This window comes from Spinacia oleracea, chromosome 5, assembly GCF_020520425.1.
Source record: "Spinacia oleracea cultivar Varoflay chromosome 5, BTI_SOV_V1, whole genome shotgun sequence".
NCBI classification, from domain to species: domain Eukaryota; kingdom Viridiplantae; phylum Streptophyta; class Magnoliopsida; order Caryophyllales; family Amaranthaceae; genus Spinacia; species Spinacia oleracea.
The window spans coordinates 6910939-6930860 of NC_079491.1; the positions used below are offsets into that span (position 1 = coordinate 6910939).

Below are 19922 nucleotides of genomic sequence, written 5' to 3' on the forward strand. Positions count from 1 at the left end.
TTTATAAGTGATACTTCCTCCGATTTTTAATACTTGCAACGTTGTTAACTTTCACGCATGCCTATGCAAAACTTTGATCATTCATATCTTTAATTATTTTAAGCAAAAATTATAAAAAGTTAATATTTTGAAAATACAAATTGAGACGAATCTAACAAGATCCTACATGATTATGTTTTATCTTACATATAAATAACCAAACAATAGTCAAAATAGAATATGTGAATAGTGTAAAATACACAAACGTTGCGAGTATTAAAAGTTGGAGGAAGTACTTAATAACTAATGAGAAATGTTCTTTTTTGTTTGTTTTTGAAAGCACTAATGAGAATGTTTAAAAAGAGAATGCAAAGGTGTCCCCCGAAATATATTTGACAGACCCAAAACAGGTGCAACAATGCTTGAGGAGACCTAGGCATAAAAACAGAAAACAATTCACCTCAAGTAGGCATTAACCATAGAGAACAGCAAAATCTCAAGATAAAGAACTGATATGATCTTATCTACAGAGATGGGAAATAACAGGCATTCCTACAAAAGAAGTACTTGGATACAGGCTCCAGCTATACAAGAGAGTCAAAAGGAGATAACTTGAAAGCTTCACAGATTAACACACTATGCCCCAACAAATCAGCCGATATCCCTTCTTCCATGTGCCCCACCAAGTTTCAAAAGGAATCAACTTTCATTATTTTCTACTAATTCTCTCGCCTTCTCTTTAAGTTGACAAACCATCTTTGACCTAGCCTGCTTGAACCCAAAAGGCATCAACTAAAGAAAAGTTCAGATTCCATTAAGAGATCAGATAAGAGGTCGTACCATGATACTCAGACTAAAACACAAGTACGTATCAAAGTGCCATTCTCGACCACTCAAAAAAAGTTTGTATTTTGGTCCAAAATGAAGTGCAAGAGTCCATATGTTGAAGCATCGAGCATCCAGCATGGGTACCAGAGAACACATAGGAAGTAACGGCAGCTACTTGCTAACCTGAAATAACTTCCCTTCAAAACATCATCCGTACGGATCTTTCTCATCACAGATGCCTAGATAAAAGTCCAACTTTCCCCCTTTGTTAACGACATGATGCAAAATCCTTTTCACCATCACCATTCACCAGTACACTGCCACGTTGCTTTTTGACTCCAAAAACGTAGCAATATTTCCCTTTAACTAAGACAGTACCTTTTTCCTTCAAACTACTACTCCTATACACCAAGGTCCAGGATAGCGTTTGTTCCTTCTCATCCATTTTCTCCACCAAAAACTTTAGCCTCCTACCCAAACAACCAAAAGCGTTTATTCCACTGTATAGTGCTCTCCCTAAGAAGCTTCACTTCCAAACGAAGCTGTGGATACCAGAAGCATTTAAACACATTAACCAATTCGCTGCGAAACCCCTATACCTCTAGCGACACATTTTCGAACCTGATCAGTCACTTTAATATCAATACTCTGGCCTCTGGCACTAACTCCCAGAGAATGATCGTCCCAATTAATTGACTAAAGAAAACTGTATATGAGTGAAGTTTTGGTTAATTACTGGTAAAATTTTACGTTTGAACTACTGCATAAAAATAAATTGACACAGCTTCCAAAAACCGTTCACCTTCTGAAGGTAGGCTGTGTTAATCAACCCTTAGCAACACCTGTGTTGTGTTGTGGACTTGTGGTGACAGTGTCAAGTGTTACGAAGCCAAATTCTTAGCAGACATAAAGATTAAAAAGAAGTCTCCACAATCCCCTCGCCACGGGAATTTGTGGAGCATGATGCTATCATGGACTTAATTTACTTTAGTCAAGTCCTATTTACTGGGAAGGAGATAGAATCATAGAAGGCTCCACTGGATGTAAAAACTTGGGTCTTATATGGTGCTTACATAATTACGTTACAAGTTAGATTAGCTAATCTAGCACTTCGGGCGACTCGCTACCCAGTAACCAAACACGCTACAAAGATAACAATCCTTAGTAGGCCCATTGTCGTATTATCCAGCAAGCCAGTGAAAAAAAGCAAAATTTCCATGCAACAAACTTTAAGAAAGAAAACACAATTGTACAGAATTCAGCTGCAAGTAGAATAGAGAACCTGGCGAATAAGACAACCAACAAAGGCAAGCAGAATTGAAGCTAGAAGCCCAGCAATGGTTCCCTCAACACTTACAGCACCTTCGGTCCCTCTTGGAACAATTTTGAATGTTGTAACCAGGTACCTGCTCACGTATTGCAAACCTTTTAACTCATGCATTGTGATTACATCAAATTACAAAAATAAAAAGTTGTAAAATACAATTTCCAAATGGTGGGGATATTATTAGGTGATCAGTATTACAATTCTCTATTAAGTTATTTTAACTGTATTTACTAAAATTAACCAGAACTTATTCATAAACAGAAAAGGTTGAAAAGAACAAGCGCTTGCATCTAATATCTAAGCACCAATAGTGAGCACAAAAGAAAAGAGGACCCAATAACTGTTTTTCTGGACAAAACAAGGGGAAATAATAGAGAGGATCTATAGATTGCAGAGAAAGAAACACCTACTAAAGAATGTGTCCCTTATTTATTTTCATACTTGGCCATCCAAACATAGCTATCTATTTCTAATAACTTGATCACTTAGACGCCAACGGTATCCTGTGTAAATGGCAAAACTCTGAAACTATAAATCATCTACTTCCTCTGGGTTTCTTTAGTTGTACCATATTGACTTGGCATGTTTGCCAATGCAAAACTTTGACCACTAATATCTCTAATTATCTTTGAGGAAAATTATAAAAAGTTGATAGTTTGAAAATTCATGTTGAGACAAATCTAACAAGATCCCACATGAATATAATTTACCTTACATATAAATAACAAGGGTCAAAGATAAGTATGTGAATAGTGCACACAGTCAATATGGTACAACTAAAAGAATAACGGAGGAAGTATATTCCTTTTCCTGTTCTCCCATCTTTGACTTATGGGCTATGTTACTCAGACACGAGTGTCGGTGTCGTGTCTGACACGGTGTCGGAGTGTCCGACACTTCGATCCAAATATTTACAGACACTCCGACACGGTCAAAGGAGTGTCTTGACTTATTTTTTAGACACGGCTCCAAAATAAAGTGTCGGAAAAAAAAAAGACACTTTATAAAATAATTTTTTTTCATATTTAGTAAATAAAAAAATAAAGATTAAAATATTAATAAAAGTAAGGTAATAAATTAAAAACAGAAAAAAATACAAAGAATCCAGTATTGGAAAAAGTAACAAATAAAATAACAGAAAAGAAAATTAAATGACTTTTGGAGTTTAGAGGGAAATGTATCAGGCATTTATTAAAAACGTAAAAAAGAAAAGAAAAGGTGCAAACAGTAAATTTCCTAGAATTCTAGAAAAAGGCAGGTGGATTTGTCCCACTTCCCACCACTAATTTAATAATAAAAAGTTAAAACAATAAATAAAAAAGTGTAAAGTTCCTAGATACCTAGAAAAGCACGTGGGTTTGTCCCACTTTCCACCCCCTAATTTAATTAAAAAAAAAAAGGTAAAAAAAAAAGAAAAGTAAAAGGTGTAAGTTCCATAAATGACGGGAGAAGGAAGAAGGAACGCCGGAAGCCATGGCTATGGCTGATTCGGAGTAAATTTCAACGAAAATCAAAATTGAATAGTCCATTCCACTCGTTTTTTCTTCTACAATAAAAGCCCTAATAATAATTTTCTTCTCTCCTTCCTCGGCCTTCAATTGTTAGAGTTAGGGTTTTGAAATCCCGATTTCGACACTTCTTTTCCGACCCTTTTCCGACACCGGTGTCGACACCTTCCCGGACACGTGTCGAGCGTCGTGTCGCGGGTCGGGTCGTGTCGACACCGACACCCACCGTCCGACGAAGTGTCGGAGTAACATAGCTTATGGGCCTTACGGCAGGAGAGAACACAAACCATTTGTTGATTCAAACAAAATTTAATTGGTATAGCACTTGATATTACATTTTAGATCTTTTCTGAAATTACAGGTTGAAGTTAATTATACTACTTGATTTGAGATTTCTTAAATTACTAATTTAAATTAGTATAGGTCAGCCAAACGACATAGTGAAGGAATAACTTTAATCTACTATCTCTTCCATATTTGTATATGGATGGTCAAATGGCCATGTCACATAATAATGTCGATTATACAGTAGTAGGTATCAAATTAGCTTAGTGGCTCAAAGGTAATACAGTGAGGAGTTGATTGCACTACGGCACGCAAGTATTTAATACTCCTTCAACCTTTAGTTCAAGTATATATTTCGACCAGATGTCCTGTTTTCTGAAGAAAGGTAATATTTTGAGTGGTGGTGTTGATGGCAATCTTGCTTTATGATCCAGGGATGCTCAATTCTTTGGGACATGTTCTACACTTCATATGCCTGAATCCTGACTTGAAATATTTAACTATCTTTAACAAGAAACCATGCTAGCCTGACCAGGCATACTTTTGTTTCATAAGAAAAAGCATTTTATTAAAACTTAAAAAGGGTAATCCAGAAAGAGGAAAAGCGTCCTCATAAAGAAACTCTATCAAAATTACAGATTATCCCAATTCCTCTCCCTGGAGATTAATTCGGGAAACCCCCATCCACCTCCATAAAGAAGCTAACAAGGTCACTTTATCCCAAAACAAATCACATAAGGGTAGTAACATTTTTAAAAAATCTGAGCCTTTTCTAAGCCAAATGGCACTGAAAAAGATGGGACGCAAGAGGGCAGTGGGGCCCGATGGTATACGTATCGAAGACTGGAGATGCTTGGGAGAGAGAGGGTTGTATGGTTAACAACTCTTTTCAACAAGATTTGGGGAAGTAATAGGATGCCATTAGAGTGGAGGAAAAGTACTATCATCCCCTTGTACAAGAATAAGGGTGATGTCCAGGATTGTGCCAACTATCGAGGAATCAAACAAATGAGTCATACTATGAAACTTTGGGAGCGGATTATTGAGCTGAAAATTTCGGAGAACCAGTTTGGATTTATGCCTGGGAGATCGACTATGGAGGCCATTCATCTTATAAGGCAACTAATGGAGAATTATCGGGATAAGAAGAAGGATTTACATATGGTTTTCATTGATTTGGAGAAGGCGTATGATAAGGTACCAAGAGAAATTCTTTGGTGGGATTTAAGTAGGAAAGGAATTCCGAGGAAGTATATTGATATCATCAAGGACATGTATGAGGGAGTTAGCACGAGTGTGAGAACTAGTGTTGGTAAGACCGAAGAATTCCCCATTACGATTGGAGTGCATCAAGGTTCCGCACTTAGTCCGTTTCTTTTTGTTATATTCATGGACGAATTGACGAGGTTAATCCAAGATGGTATACCCTGGTGCATGATGTTTACAGATAATATTGTGTTGATTGATGAAACAAAAGGAGTGGAAAATAAGTTGGAATTATGGAGACAAACTTTGGAATCTCGGGGTTTTAGGATGAGTAGAAACAAGACGGAATATATGGGAGTGTAAGTTTAGTGGAGTCCAAGATAGAGAGACAGGGGCGATTATCTTAGATGGGAAAATTGTCCAAGGCTCTGAAATGTTCTGTTATTTAGGATCTATTATCCAAAAGGATGGAGGATTGGATGGCGATGTGGCCTATAGAATCAAAGCAGGTTGGTTGAAGTGGAAAGGTGCCACGGGGTTCCTATGTGATTCAGGCATGCCCCAAAGATTGAAGGGAAAATTTTACCGCACGGCAATTCGACCGGCTTTGTTATACGACACGAAATGCTGGGCAGTGAAACATTGTCACGTGCACAAGATGAATGTGGCGGAGATGAGCATGTTACATTGGATGTGTGGGCATACAAGAAATGATCGTTTGAGGAATGAGATTATTAGGAAGAAAGAAGGGTTGCACCGATTGATTTTAAGATGGTTTGGACATGTAAGCAGAAGATCAAGTGATGCTCCAGTTAGGAGGATAGAAAGGTGGCAAAGTGATAGCATTGCAATGGGTAGGGGAAGACCTAAGAAAACTTGGAGGAAGGTGATTGAGCACGATATGAGCTTTCTTGGGATTGAGGAAAGTATGGCGTTGGATAGGACAGAATGGAGGGAGAGAATATACATTGATGACTTCATTTGACTTATACAGCTTCAATGTTTCTGATTCTCTCTATTTTTTATTTATATTTTTTATTTTATTTTTAAAATCCTTTCAAATTTTTTTAATTTCACATGCTATTTTGAAATGTACTTATTTATCTTATTTATTTATTTTAAATTTTACTTATTTTTTATTATCTCTTACAATATTTCTTCTATAATATATATACATTTTTCTCTCATCTTACTTTCATTAATTTCACTTTCTCTTCCTTGTTTTTTCTTTTTACTTCCTGCTCCTTTCTGGTTTGATTGGTGACAATGACGATCTCCTACGACGATTCATGTTAGCCGACCCCAAATCATTTTGGGACTAAGGCTTTGTTGTTGTTGTTGAGCCTTTTCTAAGCCAAATAAACCAAATTGCCATTACTGCATCTCGCTGGAACAACTTCTTATCCTTTGCCCTACCCAAACCCACAATCCTGACCTGGCATACTGACTGTTACAATTGCTTTTTTTCCCCCAAAGCATGTCGATGTGCATTATCTTTCTACAGCTATAACTGTTACTGTTTCTTAATTTCGGCACACATGACCTATCTTATTGACAAACGCACTAAACATAATAGACTGGTCTAGGGCCAGGGCCGCTATGGGGAGTGAGAGTATATCTTTATGGATAACTTGGGAAATAAGTTGAGAAGTAGTTAGAATAGATAGCTAGGAAGGAAAAGGGAAACATAATATCCATACCTACAGAGGAGATAAGATTATGGATGCACAATTCGGAAAATGCCCCAAAGGGTGCACATATACCCTTTGCCGATACATTCCCACTATTCCAAGTCCCATCTTTCATGACTCAATATTACCCGTATTATTTTTTAGTCTTTCATTTAGAGTTTCTCTTTTGATGAAATCCTCATGACAGCACATTATTGGCACTGAGTTCCTTGCAAAATACTTTGGATACTTTTTACTACAGTCTTAATGATTGCAAAAGGGTTTGTTAGGCATCTACCACCAGGTTCATCTGTATTCCTCGTGACAAGCCTTTCCCTTTCTCCCATATGACTAGGAAGTCCAAAGTTTCCATTGGCCCTTAGGCTCCGTTTGGTAAGGCGTAAAACGTTTTCATTGTAAAATGATTTTCCATGGAAAACATTTTTCAAGGGAAAACACAATTTCAAATTAGTTTTCCTTTGTTTGGTAACTTAAAGGAAAATGGGAGAAGATGGTGAAGATTGAGGGGAAGAAAGGAGAGGGAGGTAAGGAGGAAAGAAGGAAAAGTGGTTTCCCTCCCTTTCAAATGGAAAAAGGTTTTCCACCTTTGAGAGAGTAATGGAAAATTGTTTTCCTTCCCTTACCCAACCAAACAACGTAAAATGATTAAAAAGGGAAAAACCGTTTTCCATGAAAACGTTTTACGCCCTACCAAACGGAGCCTTAATGTAAAAGAATTCACTCTCACAATGATTCCAAATAGAAGCAACTCAATGAGCAGTGGAGCCCACACACACTCTCAGTGCACTCTAAATGGACATGCACCGTGTCTAACCATCTCCTTTGCTCTTTTCCAGGGAGAAATATACTTTGTTTGGTTGATGAGCGGAAGAACGTGACAATTTGCGTTTTCAGCTCTACCATTTGCTTTTTGTCAGGGATAATGATAAATTCTCATATAAGTTCCAAGGACTTCCAACCACAGTACCATATCTAGGATCAGGGTTTACCAAACATGTGAACATGCAGAAGAGTTTTAAGAAATCTGAGTACCGTGTCACTCTTTGGAATGCAACAAAAAGGGGAAACCTGAATTCAGTTGGTTCCTTTGGTGGATTTCACATCCTTTATCTTGGACATAAAAACGATACGGTATACAGTACTTATGAAATAATTAAGTTTTCCCCTATTGAAAATGGATAGCAGAACATCTTATATTCCCCTAATTGTGCAATTCAAATTACATCTTAAGCTTTTCTAGTAATCATATTCTTTTTATGATTTTCAATTTTTTTTAACATTGACTAAAAAGATCACTGATCTTGGAGGGGAAAATATTAATGCCTCGTGTAAGTTTGAGTTTTGACATTTATCACTCTGAAGTAAATAGACATTGCTTCTAGTATTTACTTTGAGAAACGTCATCGACTTCTGTAAGCTTAAATTTGAAAGCTATCTTTCTGCGTCAAATGCAATATTTGAAGTGCAGCAAAGAGACAGTGATCTTACTAAGAATCCAGTAAAACCTTTGGTAAACTCACACTAAGAAAATGTAGAGAATTAATAAAGAAAAATGGTTTTTTGTGAGAAAGTGCCTATCAAATGTTCACTTGTGGAAACAAGTACCTTTAAAGTTTTTCATTTACAAAAACTACCTTAAAAACACAAAAGTTTGAGTGGCACTACCTTCCGTTAACATTCACCGTCAACTTCCCTCCATTATTACCACTTGAAATGTTATTTTTGCCCCTTATTACACAATCAATTATAACCCTAGTTCCCAATTGCACATCAATTACTTAATTCTTTCTTTTGTTCTACCCTTATAATGTAGAATGTTGTTTCTAGGAAAGTATACTTCTTAGCTTAGATTATCAATGGGGTTGACATTTGAACTAATTAGAGGTAAGAAGAGTTAAATATACATAGAATTTGTAACGGAATGAAAATTAAGTAGCGACAAGTTTAAAGTAGGCCCCATTAACGGTAAATTATGTTGAAATTCATTAAAAGGTAGTGCTAGTTAAAGTCGGTGTTTTTTAAGTATTTTTTTTTCTAAAATAAAACATTTAAAAGGTAGTTATTTCCAAAAGTGAGCAATTAATTGGTGGTTTTGAAAAATATCCGAAGAAGAAATTTAAACCTAAATGAAGAAAAAATTAGGGAAAAGCAAGTAAGATATGATTGAATTGATGAAAACCAGGGCGAATAATCATCAATTACAAGGTTAACCAATTTTCGTGAGGTCGGTGTTCTCCCCAATGATGTTTTCTCCCTCTAACTGAATGACTCTGCATTATGCCTCTCATCCCCTTTAATTAAACCATCACTTAACTGCCTTGCACAAATACTTAAGAATCTAACTACTTTACTGCAAGATAGCATTGCTACTCTTCCCACCAGATCCAACAAACTCTATTGTGCATTCACATCTTTTCCCTTGGTATTTGGTATTCCTTCTAGAATAAGTGAGAATTATAGAAGGTTTATGATGGTTCTCTGCAGATCGTGTTTGCCTCTGACACAGTAACACTTATTCACTTTTCCTACCTTAAGTTGTCTAATTTATTTCATCGTCTTTTACTAGTTTCCTTCTCAAGGTACACGAACATTAACATCCCATTTCATCCTTTAAATGGCCTTCCCATTGAAATCGTCCTGAAATATAATGGTCATAACATCTCAGTAGAGGGATATAATCCTGAACATGTTGCAGTCTTATTCAAACCCCATAAGGTCCAGCCATCCAGGCCTTCAACAAATATAATCCAAGATAGAACCTCCAACTCTCCAAGTAAAACTACAGTCCTCAAAGGTCAAGAATGTGGCTCATCACACATTATTCGCAAACAAGCATAACAGTCGGCTGGCTAGACTCTAGAATAAGAATGTTGATAACATAATAGTTATTGCTGCAGTCTCACCTGTTCAAAGTTGTTGACAGTAGCTGCACAAAGGTAGCCTGCACTTCTAGTAGCATCAAACTCGTCTTTGAACCGTTCCACCTGTGCCAGATAAAACAAGTTAGCTCAACCAACACAATTTCATGTGCTGAAATCTTTTGTTTTTTAATTTTTTTATTGGGGGAGGTGGGTTGGTTGTAGGGGAGAAAATAGTTAAAATCCTAATCTTTGAAAAAGAGGAAAATCAGCGAGTGATGATAAAAAAAAAGTGTACCTCTTCAACCTGTGTGGGATCCGAATTTAGTCCTACAACTGGAACACTATCATCCATAAAGTGACTAGCTTGTAAAAGAGTGCCATCACCTCCAACAGTTACGACCAAATCCACGTCTCGGATTGGGCGAGATAAATCAGTGTGAAATAGAGTTTCCCACTCAACCGACTTTCGTTTTAGAACTTCCTGACAAAAGCTTATAGCATCCCTGTGAACTTGAATTCTGTTGTCCAAATGGCGAAGTGTCTGCAGTTTTGTACAGAATTAATTGTACCCGGGTGACAATTACCCAAAAAAAAATGGTCATAGTACCGCATCTGATATAGCTTTACATAGTTACATGGCTTCAGACAACAACGATTACTCTAGTAGCATGACAACAGCTTTTAATTATTCAAGAAATCGTAACATTAGCATACATGTAATGTACTGTTCATAAGATAGAAAACAAAACAAAATCCAAGTTCACCATTAAGAGTTAAAAAATGAAACCATGAGGACCCAACAAGTGAATAATCCAGACAGATAAACTTTTCAAATATGCAGTTTCCACATTCACTCGATTTTTCTGTGACCTTATACATCAAGAAGATGGCAAGACACAGATAGCATGAAGTAGATGAGTGAACTATCGAGATAGGTTGTCCATGCCAAGTATCAGAAGTTTCATGTTAGTGTGAAACATGAAATCTTTCAAGGAATTGGACAATTCCTTTCCCTGCACCCAACTCGAAATGTGCTACTTCTTGATCAACGCTCAGATTGTGCAGGGGTGTGCATGGTGCTCTTGGTGCACCTGTCCCAAAACGCACATAAATAACAATAAAACGCAACAAAAATAAAAACCGCAAAAAAAAAGAACATTAACAAAAGAACATTAACAAAAAGAACATTAACAAAAAGAACACTAACAAAAAGAACACTAATATTGACAAATCAGACAAAAGGTACAAATATAAAAAGCAGTTATATTTTTTCTTGTTCTTTTAAGTTCTGGAAATGTTCTTTTCCAACCAATTTACAGTATGTTCTAATTAAAAAATAAAACTTTGATGAACTTTAAAACCAGATTTATAATTTTTCTTGTTCTTTTAAGTTCTGGAAATGTTCTTTTCCAACCAATTTATGTTCTAATTAAAAAATAAAACGACGAACCTTTGATGAACTTTAAAGCCAGTTCTATATTTTTTCTTGTTCTTTTAAGTTCTGGAAATGTTCTTTTTCAACCAATTTATGTTCTAATTCCGTTATTTTATTTATCAAAAGATATCTGAAAACAACACTATAAACATGTAAAAAGAACAATTGCTGATTCTAAAAAAGAACACACTGTTTTGATGCCACAGAAATAGAAAGTTATAAGAAAAGAACATTAAAATTTAAAAAGAACATAGAATTAAGAACAAGAAAATTTACCTTAATCACCCGATGCACCTTCATCAACAGCATAAACCTCTTTGAATGAATAAAAAAATTCAAAAAATAGCGAAATTGAAATAGTATTTCGCTTAATAAACTAGTTTTTTGTAAACGTAATTCAATTAAAATCACATTTCAGAGAAAGAAGGAGGAGAAAATTTGTTTTGAACTTTCTCTCTCATAAAATCTCTCTTTTGTTGGGAGAAACTAAAAGCACTCCTCTTTCTCTCTCAAGAATGTGTTTCTAAAATGAGAATTTATGAATCCAATAGGAGAAATATTATATATATAGAAAATGAAAAATAAAAAAAATAAAAAAAAAGAGGGGGAAGGATAAGAAATACAAGCCATGTTCATGATAAGAACGGTGCACTTGTTTTTTTTTTTTTTTTGGGTTTTGTTGTTCTGTTCTTTTATGTTTATTAGATATAAATCTTAATGTTCTTTTATGTTTGTTCTTTTTTCAAAAGTACAGTATTGAAAGGCAAATGAAGCTTTTACTTGACCCGCAACAAATGATGTTAAATCTTCAAAAACAGCTGAAAGAACAAGAAGAAAGGCTGAATAAACAGAGCAATTCCTCAAAAGAACAAAAAGAGGATGAACCTAAAAGAACATTATAAATAAAGAAAAAGAACATTATAAATACAGAAAAGAACATATCATGTAGAACACTTATTTTAACCATGTAAAACAATATTACCAATAAAAAAACGAACAACAATAGAGCATAAAAGAACATAATAAAGTAAAGAAAAAGAACATTAAAAATAGCAGAAAAGAACATATCATGTAGAACATTTATTTTAACCATGTGAAAAAAGAACAACAAAAAAAGATAAAAGAACAACAAAAATGGTAAAAGAACAATTTGATCTGAAGTGTGTAATATCAAAAGAACAACAAGCTAAAGCAAAAAAGAACAAAGAACAACAAGCTAAAGAAAAAAAGAACAACATGTTCAATAATTATTTTCTGTATTATTACAATCTCTTAATACATATATGAGAACCAATATATAAAAGAACAAAAGATAAGACTAAAAGAACATATAAAATCGAAAAAAGAACAGAAATCAAAATCACCAGAAATATATAATCAAGATACATTAATCATCAAAATTAGGAAAAATTGATATTATCAGTCCCAACTATGGCCGGTTTACGTTAAAAGGTCCCAACTTTTGATTATCTCATAGTGGTCCTAACTATAGAGAGTCCTTTCCAAAAATGGTCCCTTAGTTAAAATTAAGTGCTAAATAACTTAATTAAGACTCATATCTCTCGTGCAATAACCATATTTTTTAATTAAATGAAGTAAATAGAATAGTATGATATGCTTAAATCAACTTAATTAACAGTTTAATAAACTAAAGGACCATTCTGGGAAAACACACCTTAAAGTTGAGACCACTCTAGAATAATAAAAAGTTGGGACCTTTAAAAGTGAAGTGACCATAGTTAGGACTGTCAATATCAATTTTTCCTCAAAATTATCAAAATATAGAATCAAAATACATTAATCAAGGTTATTGAGAAATGCAGAAATCGAAATGATCAAAAAAATCAAAATAAATTGAAATGATGAAAATAATGAACATGGAAATCAAAATCATCATAAATAAGTAATTCGTTTTAAAAAATTGAAAAATTACCTTCACAAATCGAATTATCAGCAGAGGAATTCAAATTTGAAGAAGAAGAATCAATAGAATTTGACATTGAAGTAGAAAAATCAACCAATATCTGAGAATTTTCCATTACTTTCTCTCTCCTCTTCACAGTTTCTCTCTCCTTTCCATAGTTTTTCTCTCTCCTCTTCACAAATTCTGATTTGAAAATTATAAAAAAGAAGGTATATATACCAGAAAAATAGAGTGAAAAACAAAAGAACGAAAAAAAAGGGACAGAGCCAGTCATTGTTCTTTTTTTTAACAAAAGAACAACGTTTGTTCTTTTTTTTAACAAAAGAACAACGTTTGTTCTTTTTTTATCAGAAAAACAGCGTTTGTTCTTTTCTTCTCCGGATTCAACAAGATATCCGCGTTTTATATTTATTGCATGTCGTTTGGGCACCAGTGCACTTGGTGCACTGTGCACACCCCTGCACCATCATATTTGCGCTTCTTGATAGCAGTCATTCAACAGACACTTTTATTTACTAGAGTATAGACAGGGAAGTAGGCAGCTGAAATAGACATTCATTATAAGTTTATAACAAGCATGTTTTGCAAAAGGCTAGAGGCTAAATCTACAACTTTTTGTCCTTGGAATTACCCAAACTTACGATTACTCAGTCCATTATGGTAAACTAGCATCTAGAACTCTGAGATTTTGAGTATTACCATGACTAAAATAAAAAGTGAAGTCCCTAAAATGTTCTGCTAGGTGCCTAGGTCAAAAATTATTATCGTTCTGACAAAATCAAGATGGATTTCAGCAGATATGCACGAAAGACTCGACAAAAAGGATCTAAAAAAATAAAGTCTCCAATCTAAGAGTTACTCGAATCTCCATAAGTCCAAACATGGGATCATAGATGTTCTTATAGTTGCAAAACATTTTTCACTTTTATTGCAAACCCACCATACTACCATCATTTCCACTGAGTTCAACTCCATAGCATTGTCTACCAAATTAGTAGATATAGCCACGGATAAGCCAAAAGTGCACTTTGACTAGATAGAAGAAAGTAAGATTCTTGCTTGTTATTATCATATGGTGTATCATTTAGGGGAATATCCTAATAGACAGGATCAGTGTAACATAATTCGCTATATAATTCGCTTTTTCAATTCGCGGTTCGCCCAAAATGGGACAAATATAGGCGAAAACCGACCATAATTCGCTCTTTTCGGATCGCAATTCGCAGGGAGATTAGGGAATTATGTAACACTGGACAGGATACATGTATCTTCTAATTAATAGCCCAGTTATCTAAAGCAAGAGATTTGCGTAAAGGGGGAACAGTTCAAATGTGCAGTTTCAACATTGCAATGATATTATACATAGTTAACAGGATTTTTTATTGGACTAATTCTAACATTAACTCCACTACCAAAAAAAACAGTAAAGGTTTATAAGAGATATTTGATTAGCCTTTTATTACGCAAAGCTAGGAAATTTGAACTACAAATTTCTTTCTAACTATAAATTAATTGAAGCTAACATAAACATTTGAATTCTTAGTGTTTGAATTAACCTAAAAAATTGGCTAAAACAAAAGGTGGGGATAACGAAAAAGAACCTTAGAATTGGAAACTCCAGAAAATGATTCAGAAAGGCGAAGATGGTGAACATCAAAGGGTTTCAAGAGCAACAAAATCTTTCTCCTGGCCATTGTTTGTTCTCCTTGTCCATGTAGAAGCAATCGATTTTCCAGGTTCTGCGGTTCAATTCTGGGTGCCAAACTGAAACTCGCTGCTGAGGTTGTTAATGTGACACGCATCACACTGTGGCATCAGTGGGGGCGCCAAACTCACCGGCGGTGCTGAAACAAGCTGATGGTAGATTCGTAGAAATGGAATTTGGTTTTTTTTTGAGGGAAAGAAATGGAATTTGATTACATGTATGAATTATGATGAATGTGAATACTCGTGAATAACATTTTGGGACGGGAAATGATAAATCCAAGAAAGAATTTTACTTCATCCAAGGAAATCAACTTTAAAATAATGTGGATTTCCTTGGAAGAAGTAAAAATTTCCTTGGATTTATTTTAACTCATATTCCGATTAGTCACTAATAACATATCGTTAATCATAATTTAATTTATTTTAATTTATTGATTATTCAAATTAAAATTAAAATTTATAAAACAATCTCCAAAATTTATTAAACAAAAAATATTCCACGATTTTTTTTTTTGGTATTTTCGTGGGATTTTTTAAAGATTTTTTTAATTACTTAATTAACATAATTAAATCTATACCTAGTAGTATTTAAAAAGGATAACCATAAATTATTGGAAGCTATGTGTCACCATAGATTATTGGAAGTCATGTGTCATCTCTCATTTCATTCATCAATTCATTATTAGTTTTTATTTATTTATTTATTATTTCTATGTTTTACAACTTTAACTCCCTTCCATTTCATCTTCCTTTTCAACATCAATTACTAATAGTCTAATATACACATTAACCTCTTCCACTTCACCCCTTTAACATTCAATTAATTCAACATATAATTTATATATTTTTTCAACCTTCAAAGGGGTGACAATTTCATCAAAGTCCGACGGATATTCGAACAACCCGAACCGAATTTATGGTTGAAACCCGATTAAACATTGTTGTTAAACAGTGGCGTGTGGATTGGGTGATGGGTCGGGTCGGATTCGGATGGAGCTTCATCCAACCCGTCACCCGATCCATCATCTGATCCATCAATCCATCCGTTAAAATTATTAATTTTGTTTACTACAATTACGTAATTATTAATATAATCCTGTATGTATTACTTAATATTTTTTTTATTATTAGTATTTTTGGTTATTTTATAATGTAAATGTATCAAAATTATAATTCATTTGTCCACTATATTAACACATATTACTTTATATTGATTGATATTATAAATAAAGTTGACGATAATTTTAATTACACCGGCTAATCATCCGATCCACCTGATTCATCCGCGGATGCATGATGGATGAGTCGGGTGTGGATGGAGGGTAAATGGAGTGACGGATGGGTTGGATGATGGATGAAAAGTTGACGGATGGAGGCGGATGAATCTCCATCGGCCCGATCTACCTCCGATCCATTGCCACCCTTACTTCAAATTACACCTCTATTTAATTCATATATTACCAAAAATCACAAGTCCTCACTAATTAAAACTTTAAAAGACAACTGAACAACCATTATAATAGAACGGGCTCAAAAGCTAGTTATGATTTGTAATCCCCCGTAATTTTATACATTTCATTTATATATTTTAACGTATATTTAATATATTTAAATAAGAATTTACGAATTTTGGAAATAAATAATATAATTAACGTATATTTATTTATTACATTTTAATATTTTCAACGATTTACGAAATTGAAAATGATTTTAGAATTTTAAGTTAAAACGAATTCGAATTATGAAATTCCGTTCGATTGAAATTAGGAAGCAATCCTAACCATTTTGGATTCAACAAACTAAATCTTAATCCTAGCCCAAGTAGTAAAGCCCAAGTTAAATAAACTACCAAGTAAACCCATAACCCTCTCCTTGTTTTTACTTCACGTAAAACTCAAATCCCAAACCCTCCTTATTCCTCCTCCTTCACGTGAAACCAACCTCCTCCCTCTCCTCCTTGCAGCCCCCTCTCCGCCTGCGTCAACCACCATCAACAGCCGCCGCCGCGACCACCCTTCCACCTGCACGCCGCCGTCGGTAACTTCCTCTCCCCTCTGTTTCTTCTTCGATCTCCCTTTCCGTTTATCACTCCTCCTCTCCCCTTAATTGTGGCTTTCATTTTTCGCACAACCACCACCGAGGACCACCAGCATTCGTCACTACGCCCAACCACGCACCACCGTGTGCGGCTCTGCCACCAGCCGTCCTCCGTCGATACCTCTTCCTCTTCCCTTTCGTTTTCTTTTGTTCCCTTTCGTTCCCCTTTCCCTTGTTGTTTATTCATCCTCCTCACTCGTGTTATGTTGTTGCGGCAGCCACCACCGCGCGCACCACCGCCCCATTGCCGCGCGCACCACCGCCCCATTGCCGCCGCGCCGCCGCGCCGCTGAACCACCTCCGGCCAGCCTTCTTTCCTTCTCTCTTTTGGTTATTTCTTAAACCCTAAGTAATTAAATGTTTTAATTATATTTTATCAATTTAATTTATGTTTTGATTGAATAAATTTATGGTTTTTATGATTTAATTACTAATTTTTAGATTATATGTTGTCGAAATTAATTTAATTATTTTCAGATTTGTTAATTACGTTTAAATTAGGGTTTTAATGAAGTTTTATTAACTTAATTCATGTTTCGTGAATATAAATTATAAGTTTTTATGATTAAGTTAGATTTTCAGATTTTACATTATGCTTAATTGATAATTTAATTTTCAGATTACATAGTTGAATTGAAATAAGGAATTTAATTATTAAAGCATGGATTTTTAAGGTTTTAATGTTCTAAAATCATAATAGAATGATTATACATTATTAAAGCTATTATTTTTATGATCTTAAGAATGTTAATTATGTTTTGGAATAGTTGAAATTAGTTATGTTTCTGAAAATTTAAAGTACGATGTTTGCAAAGAGTTTTCAACGAATTTCAATCACTAATTTAATAATTATGATGATAGGAAATCAAAGGTTTAAGTTTTGATATTGGGAAATGTTCTAAATATGTTTAGGATGCATTTAGAATGCTTTGTTATGGTTTCCAATGATTAGGAATTGATTTAGGTACGTTTCTTGATTGTTTTAGGCGGAGAATTCTTTGTGGGCGACTTTTGAAAGTGTTAAAGTGGCCTATCAGTTTGTTTACACAAGGTACGTACATACCTGTGTGCTTGGAACGTGTGCTAATTGTTGAAACCATGTTGAATCTTGTTGTTGAACTTGGTTATGTTGATATTGTTGTTGAACTTGGTGATGTTGATATTATGGACGAACTGGGTTATATTGAATGTGCATGTTTAATACTGTTGGACAAACTTATTGAACTTATTTTGCACTATAAGAACTGTAACATGTTAGTATGGATGTTTGATACAAACATGTTGGTTGGGAACACTAGATTATTCTATATGATTGGGTTGGATCAATTGGTTGTTGTTCCCTTTCTATCTTTTCACTACTTTATAAGGGCGGAGGACCTTGTTTAGTAAGTTGAAACTTTATGCCCATATACAGGGTTGCTCATGGTTAAAGGAAAGGTTGGTTAAGTTGGAATGAGTCTTGATTGATGCTTTTATGATCACTTACTTAATTCCAAGATAAAAACAGTTGTGAACAAATGTGAATTGTCTGTCTTATGTAATGGTTGAGTCATAACGGAATCTCAATTTGTAAGTCATGTAAAGTGAAACTGAATAGCAATAGCTTTAGACTTTGCACGTCTGAAGTGACGGACAAACAGGAGTTGGGGTTCATGGTGGTAGCCCATGGCCTTTTCTGGGACCGGATTGATCACCGTGTCCTATTTTTATTTAAACGTTCCTCGATATCGCAGGTCACTGAGGTTACGGAGTCGCGCCCGTACCTCGTCTTCCTTAGTGAAGACTTCTGGATGGTCAACTCGGTCCATTGTCTATTTCAACTAAAATAATATTATGGTTATTAAGCCTAGCTTAGTCTAGTCAAGTATAATCGTCAATTTATTATGTTTTGTCTGTCTTTCCTTATATTTATTAGTATCATGTTAGGGTTGTTGGTTTGATAGTATCATGCTAGGATTGTTGTTGTTTTAGTATGTAGTACTCAGCTTTGCTGATTACGTGCTTTGTTTGTGTGTGTTGATCATGGCTATGCCTTATTGATCCTGTGATGACCCATCTTTGGTGAGCAGTCTCTAAGGACCAATAAGCGTTGCCCATCTACAGGTTTGAAGATGATGCATCATTGGGATCGGGATTAGAGAGCTTGTAGTTCTATTCGTTTAATTAAGTGATTTAATTTGTTAACTTGGATTTGAAATTTGTCGTACTATTCGTATTTCCTTAATTCAGTTAATTGGTTTGGACCTAATATGTAATAGATTATTTATGAACCTAAAAGTTAGTTTTATGTTTTCCGCTGCAAAATTCTGAATAAGCCGTAACGTTTTCACACGGGCGATAATGCCTTGATAATTCTCTATGTTTTATATTAAAAGGTTATTTTAGAAAAGAGAGAATTGTCGGGGTGTTACAAAGTGGTATCAGAGCTAAGGTTTTATTTTAATAAATTTCTAGGCGCCTAACCATCTAGTTATTCAAAATAAATTTCTTAAAAATCGAGTTTCTACGGATTATAGTGTTCAAAAATTGGTACTTTTTTTTTTGGGGGGCCGATTTCCTTTTATCTTGTTTGAAAGTATACGATATTCCTTATTTACGTTCGAAATCAAATTATTTTTCCAAGTTAAAGTGATACTTTCGACATTTTTATTTTTCTTATTATTTATTATTCAAACAAATAAATAAAAATAATATGAATACAATTTTTTTTTTTTTAAAAAGGAGTTCAATTTTTTTTTAGTTGGTTTAAAAGTTAGAATTCGTTAGTTAGGAAATATAAAATCTTTTTCGAATTAATAACTTTATTTTCGAATTTATTCGCTACGCATTTCCTTAATTCATTTTACTTTATTTATTTTATATTTTTATTTATGTTATTATTCTATGTTATAATTTTCTTATATTATCGTTCTTTTACTTCGTCATTTAAATTATTTCAATGATTTAGTTTATGAGAGATGGGTAGTATAAGAAGGGCATATAAGATAGAATTATATGTGCATTAGTAGCTAGTCAACGCTAGCATTAGAAATTGATTGTCATGTACGTGCGTGTGCTAATTGTTTAAGTGTTAC

At 34.4% G+C, this 19922-nt stretch overlaps 1 protein-coding gene and 1 long non-coding RNA gene across 6 annotated transcripts; one reads left to right on the forward strand and one right to left on the reverse strand.

Moving 5' to 3' along the window:
* Positions 1-1829: 1829 nt before the first annotated feature.
* LOC130460732 (NADH kinase-like) lies at positions 1830-15083 on the reverse strand. 5 transcript variants are annotated; one of them, XR_008920819.1, is made up of 6 exons: positions 14646-15083; positions 13054-13227; positions 11397-11938; positions 9981-10776; positions 9728-9808; positions 1830-2213 (listed from the first exon to the last, which is right to left on the reverse strand). XR_008920819.1 is itself a non-coding variant. In XM_056828233.1 (4 exons), exons 1-4 carry the CDS (start codon positions 14844-14846, stop codon positions 2154-2156), a joined length of 588 nt encoding a protein of 195 aa, XP_056684211.1. In that variant the 5' UTR covers positions 14847-15056; the 3' UTR covers positions 1830-2153. The 5 variants fall into 5 exon arrangements, 1 of the variants encoding a protein (XP_056684211.1); XR_008920821.1 differs by lacking the exon at positions 13054-13227 and having other exon boundaries at positions 14646-15081; XR_008920822.1 differs by lacking the exon at positions 11397-11938 and having other exon boundaries at positions 14646-15078.
* A 1425-nt stretch (positions 15084-16508) lies between these two features.
* Positions 16509-19173, forward strand: LOC130460734 (uncharacterized). Its single transcript, XR_008920823.1, has 4 exons — positions 16509-16788; positions 17067-17178; positions 17835-17899; positions 18918-19173. It is a non-coding gene; the product is annotated as an uncharacterized lncRNA (long non-coding RNA).
* Positions 19174-19922: the final 749 nt, after the last annotated feature.